Source organism: Fukomys damarensis, unplaced genomic scaffold (genome assembly GCF_012274545.1).
Source record: "Fukomys damarensis isolate Sample0158 unplaced genomic scaffold, DMR_v1.0_HiC HiC_scaffold_38, whole genome shotgun sequence".
Classification (NCBI taxonomy): Eukaryota; Metazoa; Chordata; class Mammalia; order Rodentia; family Bathyergidae; genus Fukomys; species Fukomys damarensis.
Window position 1 is genome coordinate 51,021,241 of NW_022900950.1, and position 12,834 is coordinate 51,034,074.

A 12,834-nucleotide genomic window follows, 5' to 3' on the forward strand; every position below is an offset into this window, starting at 1 on the left:
TTTTTTTTTTTTTTTTTGGTATGGGGATCAAACTCAGGACCTTGTGCTTGTGAGGCCTGTGTGGTGCCACTGAGCTACATCCCCACCCTTTTTTTTTTGAGACAGAGTCTTTCTCTGTAATCTAAACTAGCCTTGAACTCACTCTGTAGTCCAGGCTGGCCGCAAACTCATAGGGATCCTCTGACCTCAACCTCCCAAGTGCTGGGATTACAGGTGGGTGCCACCACACCCAGCTCAACCTGGAATTGTAATACTGTCTACTCACTAATTATCCATTAAAGGAATTTAAACCTGACTCATCAGCTTGCTTGTCCTGGACCAGAGGAGGGACCTGACTGTGGCAACTCCACCACCCCCTCATTGGCCTGGGAGTGGCTCAGCAACACCCACGTCAGTCCTCCTCATGGGACCCAAGGAGAGCCATGGCTGCTGACTGCTGAGTCTGATTCCAGTGAATGGATCCAAGACAGGGACTGGAGACAACTTTAACTCTGAGATTCTTGATTTCTTCAAAGAAATATTCACCTAATGGACTTGCCCCAGCTGCCATCCTCTATCCCTAGGAAGGCTGCTTAGAAAGGAAGTGATATTCTTAGTCCCTAAGCATATTAGCACAGTACCATCAAAATGCTTTGGAAACACAGTCTCTCAGAATTCCTCTGCAGGCCAAATAAACACTTTGTAAGAAAATAATATTGGCTGGGCAATATTGTCTGCTGCTCTCTATAACTTAGAAGTAGCATCCTACAGTAATGCCCTAGATACAATGTTCTACAAAACCATTCTAAACCAGGCATGGTGGCACATGCCTATAATCCTAGCATTCTGGGAGGCTGAGGCAGGAGGCTCAAGAGTTTGAGCTCAGTCTGAACAACTTAGTGTGTCAGCAAGACACTGTCTCAAAATTTAAAATAACAAAAGATCTGGGGTTGTATCTCAGAGCAAAGTCCCTCTAGGTTTAATCTCCATTATCGCAAAACAACAAAGAAACATTATATTGAAGGAAAGAATAATAGTGGCATTGGGGCCAGGGATTTATCTCTGGCACCATACCTCCCTCGCAAGTGCAAGGTCCTGAGTTCCATCCCTGGTACCAGAAAAAAAAAATGCTACTAAGAATAATATTAGCAATTTAGAAGGAGAAACGTGAGAATGGATGGATAGATCAGGGCACTCGGGTGTTGCTGTACAAAGGAGTTTACAGAGGCACCTTGAAGATGATACATGTACTTTGATCCATGTGCCACGTGTAAAATATCCAACCGATGGGCCAGGGATTTAGCTCAGTGGTTCCGCCACCTGCCTTGCAAGCGCAAGGACCCGAGTTTGATCCCTGGCACCAAAAAAAAAAAAAAAAAAATCACCAAACAAAACTTGGACGATTTGATGTAGCTTCACTCACAGGACAGGGAAAGAATCACACTTGATAGGTACAGATACTGGTCAGGCACTGTGGCAGCCATTTTAACTTTTTTATTGTATTATACATACACGAAACTTACCATTTTAAGTGTACAATTCAGTAGCGCCAAATATATTCCCAATGTTGTGCAACTAACATTACTGTCCATTTCCAGAACCTTTTTGTCACCCCAAAGAAACTGTTACTTTTTTTTTTTCTGATACTGAGGAACAAACGGAGGAGCATTTACCACTGAACTACATCCTCAGTGCCCCTTCCTCCATTTAAAATTGAGACAGTGTCTTTCTTGCTAAGTTGCTCAGGCTGACTTCAAACTTAAGATCCTCCTGCCTCAACCTCCCAGAGTGCCAGAATTATAGGCTTGAGTCACCATGCCCACCTATTGTTTTATGTGCTTGACTTTACCACTCCTCATTACCACCCTAAAAGTCACATCCATTTTCCGGCTGAGGAAACTGAGGCTCACACAGGCCTAGTGAGTCACTTGACCAGTAAACAGCTGAGCTCCTGCAGAGCAAGTTATAATAACTGCTGCACATACCCCAGCAATATCAAGGAAAAGATCTGTTCTCTGAACATTTCCTTCTATGGCCAAACAAAGGTCTCCAAGCAACTGCAAACATGGACAGGTGTCAAAAAAGACAAGCACCACAGATCTGTCTGGAAACCACTCATGCCCAATCCGGATAGCTCACCCCTACTTGTTCCCAGCTTCTATTACCCCAGCCTCACGGTCAGTAAGCAGGCCCACGGTGCCCTGGAGCAGAGTTGGTCCCAAGAACAAAAGCATTCATCTTCCCCCACACGGAAAGTATAAGCCACATAGTCACCAAGGCCTCCTCTGTGACCACAGGGCCCAGGCGCAGGTACCACTGGACTCCCTTTTTATCCCACCAGTATTCTTAAACTCAATTTAAATTCAGTCAAATGTCTGTTTGTTTGGTGCTAAGGGTTGAACCCAGGGCCTCGCAATGTTAAGCAATAGATCCTGCAAGAGATCACAAAACAGACTTAAGGAACCTCCTCCCCATGGCCTTTCTCTTCCCTCTTACCCACATGGGGAATTTGAGAGGGCCAGGCACACATCCATAGCCCATCCCTTCTCTCCTTTTTCCTCTCTTGAGGGTGTGGCTAGCACTCTCTCCTATAGAAGGTTCAACTGGTATTATAAAGTATTAGGAAGTCACTCGCCCACAAGAAGAACCTCTGACGTCCATCCTGGCCCTTGTCCCTCTGTCAGCAATACTTTGGTCTCTACCCTTCAGCTTCTTGCTCTTTTTAATTTTTTTTTTTTGGGGGGGGGTACCAAGGATTGAACTCAGGTCCTTGCGCTTGCAAGGAAGTCCACCAAACCGCTGAGCTAAATCCCCAGCCCTTAAATTTTACTTTTAATTTTGAGATAGAGTCTTGCTAAGTCACTAAGTTGCCTGGGCAACTTGCAGTCTTCCTGCCTCAGCCTGGCATTCTTATCTTAATTGCTTCAGAACCCAGGTGACAAAGTCGCATGGCTCCTAGCACCTTTAGATCATAATCCTAAAAGAAGCCATCCAATTTGCTTTCAGTATTGTCTTTGGAAACTATGGATGCTCTTGAAAGGAAAGAATTTATTTTTATCCCAGTGGGTGCTGTGGCTGCACTCTGACCTCCTATTTTAAAGCTTATCACATCACACTGCTCTTTGTGTGCTGGTTCTCCTGTCCCTTTCACCATTCCTTCAGGGCAAGGAGTGTGTGTTCTTCCTGTTACACATCTGGCAACTTGCAGAACCTGGCTCACAGCGGTTGCTGAATTTTTATGTTTGAATAATTTAATTTAAAAATTAATTCTACCAAGTTTTGTCTTTTTGTGCTGGGGATCAGCCCTAGGGCACTGATCATTCTGCCACTCAGTTACACCTTCAGCCCTAATTCTAGGCGTTAGTAAAAATTGTTCCTTTTAAGATGGAATTGCCTTGGGGCAAATATTTTAATAAATCGCCTTTGTTGTAAGGCAGGTAGGGAGGCACATGCCTATAATCCCAGCACTTTGGGAGACTGAGGCAGAAAGGTGGAACGTTAAAGCCTGGCCTGAGCAAGTTAGCAATTTAGCAAGACTTGGTTGTGCTAAAATTTAAAAAGGGCTTGGAATGTAGCTCAGTGCTGAGGTCCTGGGTTCAAGTCCCAATATTTTTTTAAAAAGTGTTATTTTGTAATAACAGGAAAGGTCTTGAAGGCAGAAAAAAGGGATGGTTAAGCCTATGTAGAAAAAAATGAGAGATTTGGGTGTGTGTGGGTGTGCTGGTTTGTTTTGTGTTTTGTTGCCTGACTGTTGGGGAAGATGAGGAATGGGGCTGAGGAGGAGGGAGAGAGAAAGCAAGCCTGTGAGCTGGTTGGGTGGGGAGACTGCTGAGAAGTCCTAGGAGTGACACTTTCAGAACGGGGACACCAGCTAGAAGTTAATCTTCAGCTGTGTTGCTGAAGACACCTTCTTCCCCCTACCTACCGTCAGTGACTAGAACACAAACATCAGTAGAAATCGGAGAAGGTTTTGGATTTTCTCAGAGGATATGTGCTAGCCTTTTCTGGGTTTCATGGGGACAGGAGACCCAAGCAGACACCTATGTTACAGAAACAATACTGGTGTTAGATTGCTTGAAGGACATTCTGTCTATTCCAGATCAGAATTTCATCTTTGGATCAGTCTGGACCTCAGAAGCTGTGAGGCAGGACCCTTTTGTTCTGCCTCCAGTTGAATTATTTTCACAGAATTGGATTTGAATGTTAGGCCTAAACAAAGGAAGTTACAAGAAATAAGCCATATGAAATCCCATTACTAAATTTTCTGGAGGTTTTTTTTTTTCTTGAAATAGCCACATAATTAGGGGCCATGGGAAAAACACCTCGAGTGTCTCATTATCAGATACTAAAAAATATTTTCCTTGAATATTTACATTTTCTTAAAATGACAGCCTTATAATTAATTCTATTCTCCCTTCATTTTGGTTGCTAAAAGCTCCCAACTGTCTACATGAACTGTGCAGGACTTGATGACCCCTAGTTTACATCCTACTCCTGCCTTCATCTTGCGTCTCATTTGCATTTTTGGCTTGCACCAGTTAACTCATTAATTTTTGAAGGAGGCTGTGCTAATAGAACTCTTGAAAGCTGCTACCCATAATCTTTCCTTCAAGGCAGACAGTAATGAAAAAGAAATTCATATGCTTTCCAAATTATGTTATCTCTAATTTCCACCCTAGTGTGCTCTTTATTTGAGAGTAGAAAGTGCAAGATAAGCTATTTATCTCCTGCAGGAGTTGGGAAGCACTCACCCTCCATATCTTCACTTCTCACGAAGAAGTCCTTGCTGCCCCTTTTAGCACAATAATGGGTCTGTTTTTCAGATCAAAATCATGCTAATTCACCCCCACGTGCATGCACACATCCACACGACACACATGTGCTATGTTAATAAAGTGATCAGAAGATCCATTACCGCCCAGCCACACAATTTAGATACAGAACTCCCATAGCTTTTCTCAGGTATATATGTTTCTTATTTCTCCAGTGTGTTCTCCTTATAAATTGTCTATGTATAATATATGTGTACTTCCCCATCCCTTGTTTGCATTATTATGTTGATAACTATGAGAAAAATGTTTTAGAAACTAAACGTGCAAACATTATTGGGGTAAACATCCAGGCATTTCGATGAGTACACTAGCTGCTCCCAAGCCAGTCACCTCCTGAGTTAGTTAGTGACCAGTCCTTCACATCCTTTCAAGCTCTCCTGTATACTTTTGCAAATATATATGTGTATACAGCAATATATTGCCTTTATGTTTGCTTGACAGTGTGTGTGTGTGTGTATGTGTGTGTACCTTTTGTTTGCTTGTTTAGCCAGTTTTTTTTAAAGACTGGGTTTTGCTATGTAGGCCAAGCTGGCCTTGAACTCTCTGTGCAGCCAAGCTGGCCTCAAACTTGCCATCTTCCTGCTTCAGCCTCCCAGTGCTAGAATTAATATATTGTTTTTATTATGTGTGACTGTATTAAGTAAAGGGATGCTGGCCAGGTGTGGTGGCGCACACCTGTAATCCTAGCACTCGGGAGGCTGAGGCAGGAGGATCGCTGTGAGTTCGAGACCAGCCTGGGCTACATAGTGAGTTCCAGATCAGTCTCAACTACATAGTGAGACCCAGCCTCAAAAAAACAAAACAAAACAAAACAAAAAGTTCGAGACCCCTGGGCTACATAGTGAGTTCCAGATCAGTCTCAACTACATAGTGAGACCCAGCCTCAAAAAAACAAAACAAAACAAAACAAAAAGTAAAGGGATGCTGTACAGGTTGTGCTGCTATACAGCTTGCTTTTTTTACTTAATAGTGTGTCTTAGAGCACTTTTCTCCCTCCAAGGGAAAAGCTCTTCTTCTATGGAAACTTATTCAGACTGCATCTTTTGATACTAGCTACTGTTCTTCTGACTTTATTTTTCAGACAAAGCACTGCAAAAAAGCCCTAAGTTATAGGCCATGAAGGAATTCAGAAATTCTGATTACACAAATATGACTATGTTGGGCTGGGAATTTAGCTCAGTGGTGCCACACTGGCCTCGAAAGCACAGGTCCTGAGTTTGATCCCTGGTAAGAGGGAGACGTATACACACACATACACACATATAAATGGTTTCTGTGTAGTGCAGTGGTCACCCACTATTACTATTCTTAGTCTTGGTCTGAAGTTCATTCGTTTACAGTTATTTACTGGCTGTCTACCAGCCACTCTTCCAGCCACTGGGAACACAGCTGTGAACAAAAAAGACAATCTCTACTTCCATAGCACACTTACGTTGTCTTAAAGGGAGACCTGATAAAATACACAAGGGGAATCATGTTAGTTGATGATAAGTGCTGCAAAGAAAAATTAGAGAAAAGAACAGGGATTTCCAAGAGGAAGCCAGAGATTATAATTCTCTTGTTTTCTTTTTTCAGGGAATGCAACTTTAAATGGTCGTCATAGATGGTCTGTGGAGAAGGTGACAATTTGAACCAAGTCTATGCCTTTTATTTCCATACTAAATTAATTAGTAGTGTCTTTTTCAGAGGGGAAAAAGATATTTTCAGAATTTTTTTTCTCACAGTTCAGCCCTCCCACAGTTCACTCCACCTCTAAAACATGGCTAGTGAATAACTTCTTGCTTTAGAGGGTCAGGATGATTACACTTCTGTCAGTCTACACAGACTGATCAATTTAACAGTCATTTACTAGAGTGTGTGTGTGTGTGTGTGTGTGTGTGTGTGTGTGTGTGTGTGTTGTGAGGGACTGAACCCAGGGTCTTCATATTGGACTACATCTCTGGGCCTTTGAACTGAAGATCTTCTTACCTCAACTTACCAGAGTTCTGGGGTCACAGGCATGCACCAACAGGCCCAGTCCTCCCACCCCGCCTTTTTTTTGAGACAGTATCTCACTGTTTGGCTCAAGCTGACCTAGTACTCCCAGGCCTTCTGCTTCAGCCTCCTGAGTGCTGAGATTATAGGGATGTGCCAACATGCCTGTCTTGTATTTCATGTTTAATATAGCTATTTTTAAACCCTCAATTTAAATAGCATGGTGATACTAGATCTCAGATATAAGCTAAATGCAATTAAGAAGGCATTAGATAGGAGGGTATGGTGGTATACACACATCATCCCTGCACTCAGGGAAGGATCATGAGTTTCTGTCTCAAAACAAAACATAGCAAGATCCTGTCTCAAAACAACTATTGAGTCATGTCCCCCTGTTAAGTTATACAGCAGTTAACAAAATGAAGTCCCTAGCTTAATGCGGTGGTGTACTCCCGTGATCCCAGCACTCTGGGAGACTGAAGCAGGAGGATCTCAAGTGTGAGCCCAGCCTTGGCAAATTGGTGACTTACCAAGACACTGTCTTAAAAAGAGTGGAGGGCGGTGCCTGGGCATGTAGCTCCAGGTAAAGGCCCTGTGTTCATTCCCCAGTATGATTAAATAAGAAAGCAAATCCAAAGTGCTTGATTTCATTGAGTTTATATTATAGATCTGTGGTATCCAATACAGACATGCATATTTAAATTTACAACAATTAAGTGGACATTCTGTTCCAGAATCAGACTGGCCTCAGTTCAAGTGCTCTGTAGCCACTTGGGCGAATGGCTATTGGACTAAATGAACATATATGGGATTATTATAGAAAATTATTCTGGTAAGCTCTGCTGTATAGGAAGGAATAATGCCTTGTAACTCAACTAATGATTTGTTGACAGTACATAAAGTCTAGAAAAAAAAGTGGTAAGAATTCACTCACATATCTCAAAAATATATATATCTTAAAGTGAAGGGATTCAGACTACACACAAGGGACAGTCCAGCGTGGTGGGTTTATTCCTAATCACGTTTTGCCACAATCATATATTGCATCCCCAAACCCTCTGCCTAATTCCTTATTTTCCCTGACCAGTTTCCCTGATCCTGACCCTCAGGGAGCAAAGTGATCACTTCCAAGCTGAGAACCAGACCCTTCACACTGTGGTCACAGCAGGGACGACCAGCTGCCTACGTTCTTCCTTGATGACAAAATCTTGATTTAGTGTGGCAATGAGCTGGTGATAATCAAATAGATGACTACAATTTGCCGCCTTCCATGGAACCACAAGCCTCCTTGTAACTATTCAGTGCAAGCACTAGGAGAGCGCCTGAGAGGGGAGAAACACAACAACAGAGCACTTTGGTCCTTCCCAAGAAGGACGCGATGGCTGGAGTTCTAGCATCTGTCATATACCACATGGGGAAGAAAGGAAGAGCCTGGGTCCCTGATGCACCCAGAGAAGCCATACCCTCTAATTTCTTTTTTGTGGTATGGGGACTGAACCCAGGGCCTTCCTACTGCACTACACCCCCAGCTTCTCCCTCTTTTTCTTCCTCCCTCTCTCCCTCCCTCCCCTCTTCTTCTCTTCTTTCCTTTTCTCTCTTCCATTGCTGGCTCTGTCTCTCTCTCTCTTAACAGGATCTTGCTAAATTATGAAACTGCCCAAGTTGGGCTCAAACTTGTGATCCTCTTGTCTTAGCCTCCCTGAGCACTGGGATTATAGGTATGCGCCACCATGACCCATGACTGAATTTTTAAATATGAGAATAAACCTGTATGTGTTTAAGCCACCAAAGTTAGTCCCTAACTGAAGAAACAGTGAGTCTTCCTCAAGTGCTTTTCTCAAGTGAGAATTTATGTGAAGAGTATAAGAAGACGTTCTTTTTGAAGTCTCTTTAATAGCAGGAGATGCCAAATCATTATTAGTTGCAAAATTTAAAACAGTCTTAGGACTTATTAAAATTTACTGCTTAAATCATAATAATAGTGTTTATTTCTTTAAAAGTCTTGTTGTTTGTTTTGATGCTGGGGATTGAACCTTGAGTATACTGAAGGGCCTTGAGTTTGCCAGCCAAATGCTCTACTACTAAACATGCCCCCAGCCCCAAAAGGTTTTTAATGCTACCAAAATAAAGTAGACAAAAGCCAAATCCGTGACATTTTGTCAGTGGCTTGCAATTAGGGACTAATTTTAACCTTTTTAATCCTGATGTTCTAAGTAGGTATTTTAGCACAGACCCAGGTGTATTTATAAATGATCCTAAAACTCAAATCAGAGTTTCCTAAGACATGTAGTCTCTGAGTTGCCATGAGCTATCCAATGAGGTTGGGACAGAAATCCCATAAGGCTTGGAGGTCTGAACCTGGAGACTATTTGCCTAGCTGGGGCATGGAGGCATTGCACTGTGACTCAGAACTTGCAGTGACAGTGCTTTTGGAGATTAAAGCATGAAGCTTCAACAACTGAAAACAGATAATCAGAGAACACTACCGATGAACGAGATAAAGAAGCGCCTTGAGCCACTGGTGGCCCAGCAAAACCCAGAAGCCAGGCTACATCAGCTAAATTTAACAGGTAATGAGAAGCACGTGCCTTTGGTAAACCTCAAGACTCCCTGAAAGGACGTCATCCTACATGGCATTGATGGTCCAGCTGCCTTCCTAAAGCAAGGTGCTCGTGATCTAGAAACCAACTTCCTGCTCTTGCAGTAGGCCCTTCTTCTACAAAGGGTGATATTGAGTGTAATATTGATGGAGAAGGCTCTTTGTATTCTGCTTACAAGCTAGAGCTTCAAGAAATTCTCGAAAATATGGCATCTCGGGTATTTTGAATTTTGATGGACAGAGAGACAGACAGACGAAGAACCAGTTGGCAGAAATGGAGTACTTAGAGGACTTCACATACAGTCCTGCCTCCCCAAGGTATCACAACAGTGTCAGATAACCAAGGATAGAAAAGGGATGGAGCAAGTTCTCTTCCCCACATACTTTACGCACTTGGATGAGAATCAAAAGGTTTTTGTTTTTGGTAACAAGAATCAAATCCAGAGCCTCACACTTCTGATGCAGGTGCTGCACCAGTGAGCTACATCCCTAACCCCAAAAGATAGTTCTTCTTGCAGACAGAAAACAGAAAAAAGAAGTAAACATCCAATTACTTGATCTCCACTGACCCAGTGAACGGAGACCACCTGTCTCAAGAAGGGGAAAGTTACATAAGCAAACTCAAAATCTCACCTCATGGGGACCAAGGTCACAGTACCATGGTGCCAACCTAGTCAAGGCCAAGGGTGTGCTGGAGAAGGACCACACCTGGCAGGGCCTGACTGCCATCTGTTATAACAGACGTACTTCAATTTAAAAGTCCTAAGAGAAAGTGTGATTATTCCAGGGATGAATAGAAATCACGAATGGGTGCCATTCAGCCACAAAACGACCACAAGAGCTCGCTTGCTTTCAAAATGGCAAAACAAAACCATGGAGAACTTGACTGAACTGCACAAGGCCCCTGGCATAGAAGGAAGACACCCACTTCTGTGCTCTGAACTGTCCTGACCGGTCACTCGGGGATCTGTGAAGAACTTTCACATACTCCATAAAAGTGACCCTGATTACAGAGTCATACAGTTTGGAGGTGCAGCAGATAACACATTTACACTGGGCTAGTTACCCTGCTGTATGTGTTTCAGGACTTTGCCATATCCAGTTTTTCAGCTTGGACAGCAAGTTGGCAGGTGAATGAGAGAAGTAACAAGCAGAGCCTGGCTTCCTCACCACAGAGTTTTCCAGAAGAGAAGGTTGATCTTGTCCTATGTTGTACTCACTCTGTCATCACTGAGTCACAATAACTCACAACTACAACTTTAAAAAGTTGGCAAAAAAAAAAAAAAAAGAGTAAGTCTCATAAGGGTACAAGATGAATCCTTTTAGCAATCCACTATTAGAATGTGATGAAACAGGTTGTCTTTAGTACAACATAGACCAACTGAGTCCCCCAAATACTTCCATATAGCATATTTAGAGAGTTAATAGTTTTAGGAATATTTTGAAAAGTAATAAAACCTGGGAAGAAATACACATCCAAAGTCTACCAATATTTATTGATCAACTGTTAGGTACGCTAGGCATTTTCTCATCTAACTCGCAAAAGCTCTTATTTTATATTGAGGCTCAAGGAGGCTGACTTTCCGAAAGCCACAGGTCTGGTAACAGATAAAGCCAAAATTTCAACTAGGGGTGCTGTGAACTCAAGCACTTTTTGCACCATGGCCACTGTTTATGTACAACTTTTTAAAATGCTTTTATTTGGACATAGAACTGGAGAGAAGGGTTCTATATAAATGAAAACATTTTTGAATTTGAAAATATTAAAGCTGAGAAAAGATGTCATATGCCTGAGAAAATCTGTCCATATAATAATGTGCTATAATAATCCACATACCTCAGAAATAAGAGGTTCGAGAGATCCCTCATTGATCATCTGGAAGATGTCATTTGTTTTGAAATCCTTTGGGGGGGGGTTCCTCCCAGTTATCCAGTGTCTTCCAAGTGTCCAGTGAAAGCCCAGACAATTCATCTTCCTAGCCTTCCATTAGGTTTTTGCAATTTTTACTTCACCCCACTACTGTTCCGTGCCCTGTTCTTTCTCAAGGCTTTGCTCTTACTCTGATGAACTCAAGAAAAACTGTTAATGTATAATAATCGCCTGCTTCTCTGACTTACTAGAATGAAAATTCCTACAAGGGTAGAATTGGATCCAACTTGTTCATAACTGGGACCACCAGACAAATTCCAGCGTTAGGAACACAGTAGAACCCAAAAATATTTGTGGAATTGAACAAGTTCTCAGATTTTATCCTGGCATACTCGTTTGGCTCAAACTAAGGATGTGTAGTTTTGTTTTCGACTTAGTAACTGGGTCTAAAGTCAAAATAACACTTTGGAATGCAGGATTCCTATTTTCCTTTGGTTAACTCTAGCACCAAGGTAAAATTTGGACTTGCCATCTGGCAGATACATTACAAGCCTTCGAATGCGGAACCAAATTGAAAGGGATGAGAAAGCAGTGTACTGTACATACCTGACAGCCTCTTTCCTCCGCGGGCTTCTGGTCAGACTGCGCCTGCCTGCCACGATCCTTCTCAGGGCGGGGCGGAGCGAAGAGCCTGGATCCCAGGCCGGGACTCAATTCTGCTCCGAAACAGGGCCCGAGAAATGCAGCTGGGGCAGCCGTTTAAAAGTTCTCCGAGGCCCCTGGAAATCCGAGAAGCTAGACTAGAGCCCAATTTCTTGTCCCCACCTTCGGGTAAAGCCCCGCCGTCTCCTTCAGGGTTCAAGGGCCTGACACCCCAAAACAGGCGCCTTACATATGAAATTTCTGCTCCAGGAAAGGGGTGGTAACTTCAGCTGGGCGCGGCGCAGCAAGAAGTGATTTCATCTAAGCCCCACCCAAGCCCAGCTCCTCCCTGAACAGCCACAGGCGTAAGTAGGGGAGGAGCCCATCCTACGTAGCGTCAGCCACCCCGGGCCTGGAACCGTCTTCAAGCCCCTTCTCAGTCCCCATGACCTGCCAAGCGCACCCAGCGGAGCGCTGCATTGTATCTTGGTGCCAAGTGCCCGGATGCTCCCCTTCCTGCCTCCCGGCCGCTCAACGACTCCGCCCCTGCGCGCTCTACGTGCCATACGTCACCGCTTACGGAGCTTCCGGAGGCGCAGCGCGCGGTGACGTAAGAGAAGTGCCCTCTATATGAGGTTGGGGAGCGGCTGAGTCGGCCTTTTCCGCCCGCTCCCCCCTCTCCCCGTTCGCCGCTGCGGTTATACCGCGCTCGCTTTGAGCTCCGGGCTCCTGCTACGGTATCGCGGCCGCGTCTCCCTTCAGCCACCATTATGATTATCTATCGGGACCTCATCAGCCGTGAGTCCTGACTACACTACCCTACTGCCGCGCTTGGGGCGGAGATGGGGGGTCGAGTGGGGGCGGGGAAAGTGCCCCGGCGGGGGTCCTAGGCCTGGAGGGGACGCCCGCGGCCTCTTGGGGCGAGGAGAGGTTTGGGC

The 12,834-nt window shown here is 44.0% G+C and overlaps 1 protein-coding gene and 1 long non-coding RNA gene across 3 annotated transcripts in view; one reads left to right on the top strand and one right to left on the bottom strand.

The window, feature by feature from the left end:
- Positions 1-12,445, bottom strand: part of LOC117284613 — a 40,024-nt gene extending 27,579 nt beyond the window's left edge. For both annotated transcript variants that reach the window (XR_004515701.1, XR_004515700.1), the window contains exon 1: positions 11,861-12,445. This is a non-coding gene — a long non-coding RNA (uncharacterized LOC117284613). The remainder of the gene's footprint in view (positions 1-11,860) is intronic.
- Positions 12,446-12,489: 44 nt separating this feature from the next.
- Tpt1 (tumor protein, translationally-controlled 1) overlaps positions 12,490-12,834 on the top strand; it is a 3,790-nt gene continuing 3,445 nt past the window's right edge. Inside the window, exon 1 of the mRNA XM_010637044.3 lies at positions 12,490-12,694. Within this exon, the coding sequence (XP_010635346.1) occupies positions 12,667-12,694 (28 nt within the window). The 5' untranslated portion in view covers positions 12,490-12,666. The remainder of the gene's footprint in view (positions 12,695-12,834) is intronic.